The sequence below is a fragment of the Lissotriton vulgaris genome, unplaced genomic scaffold, assembly GCF_964263255.1.
Source record: "Lissotriton vulgaris unplaced genomic scaffold, aLisVul1.2 SCAFFOLD_241, whole genome shotgun sequence".
Classification (NCBI taxonomy): Eukaryota; Metazoa; Chordata; class Amphibia; order Caudata; family Salamandridae; genus Lissotriton; species Lissotriton vulgaris.
In genome coordinates, this window is record NW_028252742.1 from 285,604 (window position 1) to 301,425 (window position 15,822).

Here is a 15,822-nt window from a genome sequence, read left to right on the forward strand (position 1 = left end):
GGCTCATAGTACATCCCATTGCCGACCTCCTGCAGCCCCATTATTCCTGCCACTGCCTGTTCATGCATGATGTTTCTCTATGTCCAGCAGCAGAGTCCAGGAGCTATGCCCTCTCCCCCCCACCTCTCTGCCAGAGAACTCCCTTCTTCTCTCCCAGTGTGTCATTGTCACTCACTGGCAAGGGTTCAATCTCCTCAGTATGTTCTCCCACAGACTGCTCTTTGTCAGAATCAGTGTTCTGGACTGGGGGGTTCTAGACCTCTGGCTTAGAATCATAATTCTCCCTATTGTTCCATCTGTGCTAATCGTGGCTCTTAGATCATCTCCAGTGCCTGCCACTCACGATTTGCCACTGCAAACCTGCTAAACTGAACGCTTAGGGCTCCCTGGTCCCCGTCCTGTTAATGCAACACCTCCAGCTTTATTCTTCATCAGGAGTGTCAAAGAAGTGGTCTCTACCCTGGAAAATAACTTTGAAATGGGCCAGGAATAACAACATGTATCGAAGATTCAGTACTCAAAGTTTGGCTTTCACTTCCACATAGGACTTATGTTGCGTTTGCAGTCTCCTTGTGTAATCTGGATAGACAGAGATAACATTATTCTCAAAGACCAAGTGGTCAGCCTCCCTGGCTGCCCGCAGAATGCAAGCCCGATCCCTATAATTGAGGACCATGCATTCAGGGCCCTGGAGGGTGTGTTCGGTGGAGGCATCAGGGCCGTATGGACTCACTTCAGGATAAAAACCTCATATTGTGCTTTCGGTTTCAGCGCATCCCAAATGCATCTCTCCAAGAAGGACCCCTTTGCTCTCTCTGGGAAGCCAAGGAATCTCAAGTTATTTTGGCGGGATCAATTTCCTGCATCTTTTGCCCTTTCATCCAGTTGAGCAATCGTCAAATGCAGAGAGGTTGCTTGAGTATTTAGCTCTTGCATCTCAGTTTGTAGAGCCAACACCTGTTGCATTGCATGCCAGTTTGCACCCGCCAGATAGGCTCACTCTTGTCACACTGAATCGAGCTGGACACATGCTCCTCTTAACATTCAAGGCAGCAGTACTGTCAGTAGGCCGCCGCACAGGCCTTAGGGCCCTTCCTCATGGCTCTAGCCCACTGGTGTGGCCTCTGGTGGTCCTCTCCTTGGGGGCCACAATGGTGGACATCATACTCTTCCTCTTGCTTCCCGGAATTACTGCAAAGTAGCTGCGGTATAGTCTTTCCAAAGCATAATGGAGACTGTTCCTTCTTACCCTTAGGTCTCTTCCCAGCTTAGAAGGGTTGTGGTAGTTTGCTGATGCAACGTCCTGCTCAGGAAGTATATAAAGGGTGGGTTTCTCCTTTTCCCTTGCGTTGCTACACTTATCGCTCCTGCTTGTGTATTTCTGCACTCCTGTTGATTCTTTGCCAGTTCTGGTGTTTTCCTTGCTTCTGTTGATTCTTTGTTCCTGTTTGTGCTTACGCTTCTGCTAGTTCCTTGCTCCTCCTGACTGGTTCTTCTCCCCTGTTGGTGTCCTCCCTCTTGCCTGTGTTCCTGGTGGAACTCCTGTGTTCTCTTCCTGTCTACTGGGCTCCATATCTCAGCCTTCGTCATCTGAAACCTCATCATCTTCTCCAGAGGTTTTTTCTTATTAGGGTTTTTCCTCATGGGGCTCCTTCTGAAAGGCCCTATCTGCTTACGTGCTAAATGTGTTGGCAGTATCGTAGCTACCGGAAGGGGTCACCCGTATCTCAGGCAGACAAGAACGGTTAAGAACTGGACTTTAAGATCAGCATGCCGTCCAAGGTCTCCGATCAGAAGCTCTTTACCTGTGAAGTCTGACAGACACCTAACATTCCACTGTGTGAACCCTCTCAGCCACTTTGTGAAGGTCAGTGGATACTAAGTTCACATCAGTTGCAGTTTCTGCTATACTTCCCTCCAGTGCCTCTCGGGAGCTCTGTATTACTACGACGTTGCTGTCAGGTGTCAGTAGCGCCAAGGATAATAAGCCACTAACCTTAAGTACGGCCAGCAGGAACGATGCCATGAAGAGTAGTTCCCAACGTCCCTTAAACACTAAACTCTCCACAATGTAACAATGCACTGTGGGTAGTGAAGTATTCACGGGAAAAGGGAAATGGGACAAAATAACAAAAGAATCCTGTTCCGTCACAGGACTAGATGACTGTCTTCTATACACCCTCTGGGACCTCTGCATATAGAAGAAAACAAGAACAGAATGAGTAGTACAGCGCACTCACACTCCCCCTAGTACCCAGAAGAACACAACCCCTATCACACTTACAGGAATGTAGTCCATGGTCTCTTTCCAGAGGACAATGATAGAAGGATATGTTGGTACCTAGAGAGGAGAGCGCCTTTATGCGCAGTCTCCGACTCTCAATGGGCACGTAAATCCCAGCAGGGTCAGGAAGGGTCTGAGAGAAGCACAGCTGGGAAGACGCTCGCTTGCTGTGAGAGGAGAGCGCCTTTATGCGCGGTCTCCCACTCTCACGTGGTTCACTGCACTTGGGAGCCAACTCGCAAAATAGAAAAGTAAAGTGCTCCGGTCCCCTTTGCAATTCCAGGAGGCAAGGTAAAGCGCAAAACAAACAAAGAATGTAGATCGGTTTCTGCACCAAGACAAAATGCACCAAGGGTGTAGAGGTGCTTTGGAAATCAAGAGTTCCGACTCAAGGGAGGTAATCCGACACGCTCCCCAGCCGCGCTCAAATGTTAGCGTCTCCTGTTCAGCTCCTGTGAACAGAGACGCGGGCTAGACAAGGGTTTCGCGGTATCTACCGCACAACGATGGGAAGTGCCAAAGGGTTCAGGTCGACCGATCGTCGTACCCGAAGAGCGTTCCAATCCCGGCAGAAATGGACAGTATGGCCAGACACAGGGAAACGAAGAAACGGCAACCAGGTTCAAAGCTTCGCCGGCAGTTTGTCAAGCCCCGTGTCCACTGGAGGCGGGGCTTAAGTAGGAGTCTGCTCCTTCCTGTCATCCTGAGATAGGCCCCTAAGCCTTGTGGGATATGTAGTCCCTACTGCATGCGTACGTGACAGGCGAAACCGGGAAAGGTGAGGGATAGTGGCTTTCTGCATACATGTAATCATGACAGTTGCCCACTCTAGAGGGTTCTTCAGGGGCATCCCCTTGCTCCTGAACCCCCTGGGTCCCAGAATGTCGTGTTATTTGGTGGAGGGGCTGTTTATTGGATGATCATGTTTTGTTGCAATTTAGGGTGCATGTCCTTGCCCATGTTCACTTCAGATTTTGGGTAGTAACCCTCAGTTACTATACCACACTTCAGTCTGTGATGAGATCAGTATTCCTGGCTCTTCCCCCCTCACAGGTATAGCCTCCTCAGGGGGAGTCCTCCTGGGCGCCTGCACCATTGACTCGGGGGCGGGGCCTGCTTATCCCTCTGTGGCAACTCCAAAGTGTTTAGCTTTGCCACTGTACCTGCTGCAGCCGCACAGCAGCATCCTCAGTTCTCTCAGGGGGCCATGTCCACATTTCAGCCTTCAACCACAACCTTTCCTGCTGTGCAGCAGGCCCCAAAATCTTCCCCAGCCTTCTTCTGCTGCGTGTTCCGTTGTCTTCCTGGGTGCCACTAAGGGTCTATTAATGTTGTTGCCCTGCCAAACACACCGTGTGATAGACAAGGGTCCATTGGGACTGCTTCACCATTCAGGCTGCAACTGCAGCCAGGATCTGCTAGAGCCACAGGCGTCACAGCACTAGGCAACATTTGTGCCCTTACTGTGTGTTCCAGGGTCTCATGCCCTCCCAACAAGATGACACTGTCTCCCTGCAGCACAGCCTACCTCCTCCACCTTACTTTGTGTGCCTCTCTGGGGCCGATCCGGCCTCAGGGTCCCCAGCAGTTCAAACACTGCCCCCGGTCAGCGGTGGAAATGCAGGCCTCCCTTCCCTCCCACACCCCACCCACCGAGGGCTCAGCAATCTCACATCTCCCCACTGGACGGCAGCCCGGTCTCCAGGCCTTCGGCCCGCTTCTCACCAGGGCCTATTCTCCATGCCAGCCACTACTTCTGCTCCAGGCCCTGTGACAGGCAATCCAGAGCGGGCCCAGCCGAACAGGATCTCACCGGCCTGGCGAAAAGCCACACTTCCTAGCTCCTGGGCTCCCAAGTCACTCGGGCAAGGCACCTCTGCCCGTAGTTTACCAGGCCAGTACCAAGCCGCTGGATCTAGACCAGGGATGAGCCCTCGCTTTCACAATCCTTCCACCACCGAATGGCGCGGCTGCAAAGCATCTGGATGTTGGGTGGCGCACCGATTATCGTCTGGGGGCTTTGCACACCCCACGGTATACTTTCTACACTCAAGGACAGCAGATTGAGCAGGATTTCACTCTGGCCTTCTGGAGTGGTCAGAGGATACGTCTACTCTGCCATCTTGCTTTTCCACACCCCAAAGCATGCACTCAATTGATTACTATAGGAGTCAACACATACTTTTTGATTTATAGCTTGTCATGGAAGAAATATCTTTGGTACTCCAGAACTAAAGTCAGTATTTAGAATTCGACCAACTTTGTCTATATGTGTCTTTTATGATTGAATATGATTGAAGAAAGACGAATTGAATTAAATTTGACCAACCATTTTTGCTTTATCTAACAGGATTACCTTCTCTTCGAACTGACATATCTTCAAAGAGGAAGCATGAACCAGAAGATATATTTATGGATGATCATGACTCACAAAGTGGAGAAAGAAGTATTGGTCCCTACTCAGGTACATTAATAAAACATGTGTATGATTATATTGTTGGTAGGGATGAATAGTTTATCCTTCTCAGCTGAGACATATCGGTGCCATTTCAATAAAATTGTTAGTGCTGCAGAAGAGGTATTGTCTGACCTTTGACATCTCCATAGTGACTTCACATTACCTTTGACCCACTTACTTCAAAGAAAATGGCACCACTTTCATTTTGATTCTGACAGTTTTACAAGGTTTCTTAAAGGATACTGTATATTACATGTAAAAGGAAATAGCTTCAAAATCTAAATGACCAGTGGTCATGAATGTCCTTCTTCTAAACCTAACAAAAGCATAGTCATTTTAGTTAAATCACAAGAGTTCCACACAGAGAACTAGGGACAGCTACTACGACAACTAGCTAGCCCCATGGTAAATAAATTGAACATGCTATGGAGTTAGGTTGTTTTTTTCCGATTTGTCGATAAGGCACCATTTAATTTAAGAGCCATTATTCTGAGTTTCTTTCCTGCTTGTTATTATTAAACTTAACACATGGTACACATAAACGCAAGTTGGGTGTAAAGTACAAGAAAACAAAATGTCTGCTGTATCCACTTCGTTTGAAGGCAGCATGCAAGCTTAGCCTTTGTTGGAAGAGCACTGAGGAACAGAGAGAGTAGGGGGCAGTTTAACATGAACCTGTAGTTTATCCGAAGTACTATTTTATATATCAGTTGGTTTGTAGAGAAAGTTTCCCAAGTGCAAATCCAACAGTTGTTTCTTTATTTAATGTTCTTAATAGCGGTTAGTCTGATGGATATTTCTAACCACAGAATCCGCATATTTTGAATATTCCCCAGGCCTTCACTTCTGAGTCTGGAAATTATGTAGCAGTTCCCCCTCTTGCCAGTATGTGGTGTTGTGCTGCTCATCCACCAAAATCATTCCACTCTGGAAGTGAAGTGTGGAGCAGCACTAAACGTCTCCCATGCACACAGGCATTAGTTCCTTTCTTTCCGTGGATCTGAACCTACTCCTTGCTCCTTCACAAAATAGTTCCCTACAAAATGTACCTCTAAACTAGCATGTGCAGAGGAAATGTCACCCCCTAAAACCACAGGGTTTAAATTTTGTTGGAATCGTTGCAAACAAATGTCTGTGGCAGATCCTCATTAGATTTGTCTTTGGTGCTTTGGGTTGGAACACAACTCAAAGACCTTTAGCAATTACGCCTTGCCGAATACAAAGACCCAAGTTACTGTCCTGTTTCCATATCAGATATTCATCGTGGATGAAGTCTTCAGGTAAGTCCAGAGACAGTCACAAGAAGTCCAAACAGGACTCTGCCGCTTTCCTACACTTTTGAACTCCTGAGAAGGAGTGAGTGCGTAAACATGCATTTCGGTCTCGTTCCAAAACTTGATCTTTTTCTGAGCTGATTCCGAGTTTTGTCCCATGAGAAATCAAACTTTCCCGGCCCATAGACATGCCTTTGAGCAAATCCACATTTTCAGTGAAGCTGTGCTGTCTTTCCTCTGCATGCTGCTGCCTCTGTCTAGCATGCTTCTGGGCCCCAAGGAACTGCGAGAACCTCGACCTGAAACTCTGCCTGTGAGTTTGCTTAAATCTCTGGATCCTCTCTCTATAGGCCTGCACCGGCTTAAATGGTGACATCGGTCTTGATTCCACAATCTGGGCCAGACCCTGGAGCATCAACGCCAATATCGATACTGGGCGACAGAGCCCAACAAATAGTACTCTCCAGCTCTGGGCTGACTTCACTTCGACTTCGTCCGAGGCTGTGCCCGATCCCACTGGGCGACAGCCTTCTGACAACTCTTCAGCCTCTGATGAAGGGCCCAAATCATCCAAAGTCTTTGTGGCACAGATTCCGATAACGATGGTTATGATGAAGGGGGCATATGTGCTTAATCATATACCGATACAGAAAAAAGGGGGGGTGCCCAAACCTCATATCATAGTCATACAATTATTTCATCAAGACCAAATGCTAATTAATTAGACCTGGCCAGGTACTTTTATTTATACCAATTATTCGTGTTTTTTGTTTATATCCTTTTTTTTAAACTTATTTTTCATAGGCGAAAAAGAATGTACATTTAAAACATATACAACATGACATTACAAACTAAGCATTTGGCAAACAGAACATAAATCAAAAATCAACATTGCATCCAATTAACACTAAACATTAAACATTCCAAAAAGCATTTAATTCATATTTACAAATCAATTTCTTATTAAAGACAAGCTAAGCGACATTTGATCACAAGAGTAAAGTAGTATATAGTTGTTTTTGATATATCACTCAATGATATAGTTAACTCTTGTTGGCATACCAACAAGAGTTAACTATATCATTGAGTGATATATCAAAAACAACTATATACTACTTTATCCTTGTGATCAAATGTCGCTTAGCTTGTCTTTAACCCGATGGCCGATGCGGGCTCTGCAGTGGGACCTGAAGTTTCAGTGGGCCCAGCATCAGGGCAACCTGTCCGACCATGTCCTGATCTCGGAGGGCACTGCGAGACAGCTGCAGTGGTGGCTCACGGACTGCGATTGGGTCAGCGGCAGATCCCTCTCCCTTCCCCAACCGGAGCACGTGGTTGTGACAGACGCGTCCCTCCAGGGCTAGGGAGGCCACATGGGAGAGGTGGAGATCAGAGGCCTCTGGTCTCCGGCGGAATCCTGGCTCCATATCAACCTTTTGGCGCTGCGGGCAATTCGTCTAGCACTGAAGGCATTCCTCCCCTCTGTCCGGGGGAGTGTAGTGCAGGTGTTCACGGACAACACCACCGCCATGTGGTACTGCAACAAACAGAGCGGGGTGGGGTCGTGGACCCTCTGCCAGGAGTATCTGTGCCTCTGGCAGTGGATGGAACATCAGGGCGTGACCCTGGTGGTTCAGCACCTAGCAGGTACTCTGAACGCCAGGGCGGACGAACTCAGCGGTCGGTGCATGATGGATCATGAATGGCTTCTGAACTCGGACGTGGCACAAGGTCTCTTTCTGCAGTGGGGAGAGCCTTGGTTAGATCTATTCGCCACCGAAGAGAACGCGCAATGTCATCAGTTCTGCGCGTTGGAATTTCCAAGGCGGCACTCACTCGGAGACGCTTTTCATTGCGAGTTGAGTTGCGGTCTGTTGTACGCATTTCCGCCTATACCACTTCTGCCCAGAGTGCTGAAGAAGATCAAACACGACCGGGCCCAATTCATCCTTGTGGCTCCAGACTGGGCACGCAGGTACTGGTATCCCGAGCTACTCAGTATGTCAGTCGATCCCCCGGTTCGTTTGCCTCTTCAGGAGGACCTTCTGTCGCAGCAGCAGGGGACGGCCCTCCACCAGAACCTGTCCAGTCTCCACCTCCATGCTTGGAGATTGAGCGGCGACAGTTGAGGCCATTTGACTTGCCTCCTGAAGTCTGTAATGTGATTCTGGCAGCCAGGCGTCCCTCCACAAAGTCGGTATACGCCTGCAGGTGGAACAGACTTGTGGCATGGTGCACAGTAAAGGCTATGGATCCTCTCCCTGCCCCTCTTTCTAAGGTTCTTCTCTTCCTTCTTTGTCTTGCCCAGCAGGGCTCTGTTCTGGGCACTATCAATGGCTACCTTTCTGCCCTTTCAGCCTTTCTAAGGCTGCCTGATCAACCATCTTTGTTCAAGTCCCCTATTGTAACTCGTTTTCTGAAAGGCATCACACACATGTTTCCACCTGTTCCGTTTGTGATGCCTCAGTGGGACTTGAACCTGGTTCTTACCTATCTGATGTGCGCTCCCTTTGAGCCACTTCACAACTGTCCTCTCCGCCTTCTTACTCTGAAGACTGCTTTCCTGGTTGCCATCACCTCTGCCAGGAGAGTGAGTGAGCTCCAGGCTCTTCATCCAAACCTCCTTTCCTTTCTGTCCATCCGGACAAGGTTGTGTTGCGGACTAGACCCTCTTTTCTGCCCAATTTTGTCACGGCCTTCCACATCGGGCAGTCTATCACCTTGCCCACTTTCTTTCCGCCTCCGCATCCCTCAAAGGAGGAAGAGCGGCTCCACCTTCTGGACCCAAAACGTGCACTCTCGTTTTTATCCCGATCGCAGTCGCCAGTTCCGGGTGGATGACCAACTCTTTGTTGGTTACGTGGGCGCTAAGAAGGGACGGGCGGTGCACAAACGGACCATCTCTTGGTGGGTCGTCTTGTGTATCAAGGCTTGTTACTCCTTGGCGAAGAAGGAGCCTCCTGTTGGGCTGAGGGCCCAGTCCACTCGGGCCACGGCGGCTACCACTGCCCTGGGCCGGGGAGTCCCTTTGGGGTATCTATTCTAAGGTAAGGAATCTAATACTAACCTGTTTCTTACAGATGAACAAGTTACTTACCTTCGGTAACAATATATTTGTAAGAAACAGTAGTTAGTATTAGATTCCTTACCGCCCCACCCATCCTCCCCATTCTGCGAACCGATATCTAGGGTTAAGGTCTTCCCCTTTCAGGGCCCTAGTTTCAATGGCACCAGTGTTGGTTTTTAACATGGCTCTGCGTTTCTGGCGCGGAAAAGCTGTGTCTAAAAACTGACGTCAGCGCACGGAGGCGGCGTCTAAGTACTCCGTCGACGTCATCACGGCACCCACGACGACGGACGCGGAGCCGCAGACGACGCCTACCGACGCGCAAGGGTACTGCTATGCAAAAATTTCCGGATCCAGTCTGACACCTGGGGATATTCTAAGGTAAGGAATCTAATACTAACTACTGTTTCTTACAGATATATCGTTACCGAAGGTAAGTAACTTGTTCGTCAGGACCTTAAATTATTATAATCACGCGCTACACAGACGTGTGCCTTCGCATATTAATATTAATCCAATTTCCAAACAAACACAAGGCGTACCAAACTCAAGCCTTGAGGCGTACTCACACCAACTGTGTCATTAATCACACCTGGTCTATTACGCTTGTGCAGAGAAAAGTGTGAGAAAACATGAAGTTTTTCTAAAAATGAAACTCTCTCATTCAGATGCACATAGTGCATATAATCGCGCACACGTCCTGTCAGGATACGCCCAGCTGCACACATACTCTTACCGCAACCCGATGACCGTCACGCGTTGTCTCAACCTGGCATGTGGGTGCAGAAGTGATTCCGCTAGTTAAAATCCTTCGGCCAGTCCAGGACGTGTTACGTTGGTCACGCCCTGTATGTGATGCCCGAAACTGGAGGTTAATATGGGCGCCATCTTAGACTACCAAATTTACAACCCCCAGCATCTATTAAGCCGAAAGGCCTTAAACGACACCAATGCATGTGTCATATTGTTGTAACAACGGTAACGTCACGCTTCGGATTAAAAAGGGTGTAACATTATACATAAGTTTGAGCTCAATTTTATTGTGAGTTGAGACATTAAAACTCATGTTTTTCACTGGGTCTTCATTCTCTTATTGCTTTTTTTAGTGATATATTTATCACCTTTTACACCTCTTTACACTTTTCTTACTGGACATACATTTCTTTTCTATTTGAGAAAGTCACCGATGATAAAAACGTGGGCAAGCTGGTGAGAACCTGCCAGTAGCTCCTCTGGTAGTGCGCACGTGAGGTGCTTTCTCATTTCTCCACACATTTTTCTTTGTGGTACACATACATTTAATTGCTGAGGGTATGTCGCTTTACGAGTAATCTGATCTACATTTTTCCTTTCTTTATAAAACCATTAGAAAGGTGGGCACAGGGGACTGGATCAGACTGTATAACTGATGTAGCAGTGGTTGGGTTGAGGTAGAAACCTCCTTTACCAGTCTCGCTTAGAATAAATGGGTGTTGCCCGATGTTGCCAGATCTTTTTTGTTATGAATCCTTTTCTAGGCTAACATTTTGTGTCAGGTTTTTTCTGCACACTTGTATATGTTTACACTACTTAGCTCTGCAAGTCTTTTTTGGTCTTTATTGATGTTTAATGTGGCGAGTTCTGTATGTGGTCTACAGGTCACATGTTCCAGCAGGGTCAACGCAGCCTTGGTTCCTTCCAAGGTGGAAGAATTCAGGCCCGGGTAAATGAGTGTTCGTTACAAGGCTATACAATTGCAAAACTGCAGTAACGAACACAATGCAAAAACATCTCATTATTATTATTATGTAGGTCATTTAAGTGCTGTTCACCCCACATTTCCAGCACTATATGTCTTTGTCTTCCATTACAATTTGGTGGTTTTCTTTACATTGCTATATGTCTCCCAACATAGTTTATAACATGTTGTGTTCGTCCACAGCCATGTTAGGAGACGTGTATTTATTGATTATGTGTAAAGGTATTACATTAGCCTAACCCAGTCAATTTTCAAAGTGAAACATGTTGCCTGAATATATTTTTCGTTTGTAACTCGCTGGTCACACCAGGTGTTTTAGGGTGCTAGCTTTCTGGGCAACTGTTTTTCTTTATACATTTATATTTGGACTTCGAGGTTTACGGCCCATGGCTTTCACGCTTTTTATAATTCTTTTGCTAAAATCTCATATTCCGCTTTTTGTAAATTGTATTTTGAAAGGATATAAACGATTACATGTGTTTAATACTATGTTTGTCCAGTACGTTCAGTGTGTGTGTGTGCATCAGTCTTGCTATTTTATTATATTGCATCTTTGACCTCTAGACAGGGTTGAGACAGAGCGAATGACATGGGGTCTCCCTGCAATGCTTGTTGTACCTGCAAGGGTCCCTTAGACGCACTATGTCGACTTAGGGTCCCTGTGCAGGCGGCAAGCACGGGTGATGCACGGGTAATGTCATCAGCTGGTCCGATCAAATGGGTCTCCTATAGTTCCATCCTGCGTACTTGATTTCATGCAAGTTTAATCTTAAACTATTTAAACCTGCCCAGCACGATATGTGTCGATATATCTTTTAGTGTGTCTTTTCTGTTTTCTTTTGCTCGTTAGCCTTTAACTTATTCTGTACCATATGTAACCTGTACGACAGATCTTTATGGAACAAATCTGTTTATTAGGTCATTTGGTAGGTGACTGGTTAGTTGCACACAGCTGTATGCCTACAACCACAGGGGCCGGCGGCTACTTACAATGCTTTAAGGGTGTACATGAGTTACATTGATAAGGCATACATCCCGGAGGCTGGCATCAAGTAGAATCAAGGCTAGTATATCAAAGCGGCCTGTATATTCAGAGAGCCATATCGGCCCAAAAAGAGAGTCCACCTAGATAGGGGAACAACAATAGGAAAACCTTTCCCTCCCACCCCTAATAAAGAAGAACATAAAGTAAAAGGGGGAATCTGTATCTAAATATCAAGAGCTGCATAGGGACCCTACGCCCCAGACCCACCCGCTCCCGCTCGCTTGTCTATCTGGGGTTCATCTCAGTCCGTTGTAGGAGGTATCAAATGTAGTACTTGGGGAGTTTTGGGCAAGTGACCTCACGGAGATTCTTCCATAGCATTGCAATCAAAGGAGGCCACAGGTCGGCATATTTCTCGCTTTTCTGATTTTGGATTAGCAGGAGCCGCTCCATTGCCAGGGTCATCCTTAGCCTTTGGAGCCATGCCGAGTGATCCGGAGCCGTAGTGGTACCTCAGTGTATTAGGATCGCCTGTCGCACTGCAAGGAGAGCCAAAGCCATCTGTCTGCCGAGTAGCGACCGCAAAGAGAAGGTGAGGGGGTTCGATAACCCTAGTAGTGTGTAGGCCGGGAAGCGGGGTATTTCGGTGTCAAAAGCTTCACCAATATCATTTAGAACCTGGTCCCAGAATCGCTCCAGCCTCGGGCAATGCCACAAAAGATGCGCTAGGGAGCCTGACATACCGCAGCCGCGCCAACATTCCTAAGTGTGGCTTTTGTTCCATTGGTGGATCCTAGCAGAGGTGAGATACCAATACGACACAACCTTAAACACAGATTCAGTCCCTGCCACGCTTTATGTTGTGTGATGTGCTCTGTAATAGATGTTGTCCTACTTCTTATCCGTGAGGGCCCTACCCAGCACCGCCTCCCACCTGATTTTTCCGCAAATGGGAGTCCCTTACTGGCCTTGAGTAAGTAGTACATGTAGTTCCGATATGAGGTGCTTATCGTCCGTTTTCTTTGCTATCCATTGCTCAAAAGGGGTACGTTTACGAGAAGCATGCGGGAGGCAGGCCCGAGAGGTGGCCCAGTGTTGTAGTTGTAAATAATAAAATTCATCCGAGCAAGGGAGGTCAAGTTCGAGGCGCATGCGACTAAACGGTATGATGCCATTGAGGTAAAAAAGGTGGCCCAAGTGCTTGCAGCCCGCTTCTCTCCATCTCTGGGCAACTGCGGACTTGACACCTGGGGGGAAATCCGGGTTGTCCATTAGATGGGTCATCGGGGAGGGGAAGGTAGTGAGGCCTTTTGCGAGTGCAACCTTGTCCCAAACCTACATGGTGGCTGCCGTGATCGGAGAAGAATAAAGGCCCCATGAGCGCAGGCGGCGGGGAAGCAAGATTTCACACCAAACATTTGCACCCACCACCGCCTGGTCCATGAAGGTCCAGTGTTTCTCCGATAGCGGGTTGTTCCATTCAAGCACATACCGCAGGTGTGCAGCCTACAAATATCTGTGAATGAGGGGTAGCCTTAACCCTCCGTCATCCCTGGAGCGCGATAGTTGCGCCACCTAAAGGCGCGCCGTCTTATTACCCCAAATGAAGTTATTCAAAGCCAGCTGCAGTGACCGCACGGTGTTAGGCAGCGGAGTTAACGGGAGGGTCTGGAATAGATACAGGTTGCGTGGCAGAATCGTCATCTTGACCGCCGCAATGCGCCCAAACCATGATAACGTGTGTTTAGCCCACCCGTCTAGCGCTCTTCGCGTCTGCCCCACCAGAGCTGTATAGTTCACCTCCAACGTGCGTGGGAGCGAGGAGGTCAGGAGGATGCCTAGGTAGGGAACGGGCTCACGGGACCAGTGCAGGGGGAGAGGCTGTAAGAGGGCCTCGACTTGTAGTTGTGGTAGGGACAGGTTAAGGACCTGAGACTTGCTAAGATTCACCCTGAAGCCCGAGAGCCGGCCAAAGACCTAGAGTTCATCTACCAGCGCGGGAAGGGGGGAAAGGGGCTGCACGAGAGACAAGATAATATCATCGGCGTACAGGCTGACCTTGTGGAAGTTACATGCGAACTTGAGGCCCTGAATGCCCGGATAGTCACGGATTTTCTGTGCGAGGGGTTCCATGTAAAGGGCAAATGAAAGGGGCGAAAGGGGGCACCCTTGTCGAGTACCCCGGTCAATCTCAAAGAGGGATGAGGAGACCCTGTTAACCCTAACAAACGCCCGGGGGGCCTGATATATGTACCCATTTGAGAAAACTGGGGCCGAACCCAAAGTTTGAAGGACGTCGAAATGGTATGCCCAGCACACACTGTCGAACGCCTTCTCCGCGTTGACCGAAAAGAACACAGCGCCTACCCGAGAGCGGTGAACACCATCAATGAGATGGAGGAGGCGTTTGGTGTTGTCGCTTCTCTGCCAGGTGGGGATGAACCCTGCCTGGTCAGGATCTATGAGACCTGCCATCAGGGGATTCAGCCATGACGCAAGAATGCCCAGGAAAGGTTTTGCATCGATGTTAAGTAGCGAAATTGGGAGATACGAACCGCAGTGACCTGGGTCCTTATTGGGCTTAAGGATGGCAGGGATCGCCGCCACTCCCATCGAGTCCGTCAGCGCCCCACTATCTTGGAAGGAGTTGAATAGGCGGGTGATAAGGGGAGCCAGTTCATGACAAAACTTTTTGTAGAACAGGGCAGGGTAGCCATCAGGGCCAGGCGATTTATCTAGTTTCAGTTTAGCGATGGCGGAGATAACCTCCTCTAATCGGATAGGGTCTTCTAGAGGGTGTGCTTTCATGAGACGGGTGAAATTGCTAGACGCTAGGTAGTCCCGGGCCTCAGGGATGTCTTGGTTGTTGGGGCTATATAGGGTGCGGTAGAAGCAGCGGAACTCTTCGAAAATCTGGGAGTCCAGATGTAGTTCCTCTCCCGTGGAGCGTTTAAGGAAAGGGATGTTCCCCGCTACTGCTCTGGTGCGCAGCATCTGTGCTAGCACCTTCCCTCATCTATCACCTCCTAGATAGAACTTGTGCCGGAGGCGGATCAAGGGAGAGGTGTGGCGCTGCGGCCAGGGCGACTGACTCTGGAATCTGGGGATCACGGTTCTATCCCCAGCGGCAGATTAGCCCAGCACCATGTGACTCTGGGCAATAGCTTGCTTAATTTTCCTGATGGCCCCCAGCGCCTAGAGACCCTTACGGGTGATTGTTCGCGCTTTACAAATGTGGATTATTATTATTATTATATTATTATTATTATTCGGCCCTGTCAAGGTCTAGGCGTTTGAGGAGAGTTTTTTCTTTTCCATCACGCGCAAAACCCGTGGGGCTCCCGTGCGCTTATGTATCGCCTCCAACTCTGCCACCTCCTGTTCAAGAGCTAAGCGGGCTTCCCTACGTCCTCGGCAGGGGAGATAGCTATATAGTCCCCGCACGATACCACTTTGAGAGCATCCAAGACCGTAGCAGGAAGTATCACCAGTGTTGTTAAGTTATAGGTAATTCACAATCTTGGCACGCACTTCTTACACAACATCAGCACACAAAGCCCTTCATTACAATACTCCCACGATTCTGGCACAAAAACTTTTGCAAAAAGAGAACTTGTCACCGAGCCTTCTCTGGTGCTGCCCTCAAAATATGGAACTCTCTTCCTCCGGATGTACGCAGACTCTCCTCGACGAAAGCTTTCAAACTGGAAGACAAAAAATTTCTAATGAGCAAATTCTTACCATAAGGGGTGGAGGCACTCCTAAGGCGGTAGTTCTTGGTTTCTATCTCCATTGCACAACTAATAGCCACGGATCGTCTCTTCTGCATAATATTATACTCTATACATGTACCACTGTTTACTGTTTATCGTTTTTTCACAATTTCTGTGTACATTTCATTTTTGTCCTCTCTTCCAACCTATTGTAAAGCGCTCTGATATCTTTCGGGATCTTGTTCACGCTATATAAAACTTTATAAATAAAATAAATAAATAAATAAATAAATCAGGGGAGTG

General features: G+C 48.1%; 1 protein-coding gene across 2 annotated transcripts in view; it reads left to right on the plus strand.

Annotated features, from left to right (window-relative positions):
• Nucleotides 1-15,822, plus strand: part of LOC147662037 (uncharacterized) — a 205,632-nt gene that overhangs the window by 161,744 nt on the left and 28,066 nt on the right. For both annotated transcript variants that reach the window (XM_086951165.1, XM_086951166.1), the window contains exon 5: nt 4,635-4,748. In XM_086951165.1, coding sequence (XP_086807291.1) covers nt 4,635-4,748 — 114 coding nt within the window. The remainder of the gene's footprint in view (nt 1-4,634; nt 4,749-15,822) is intronic.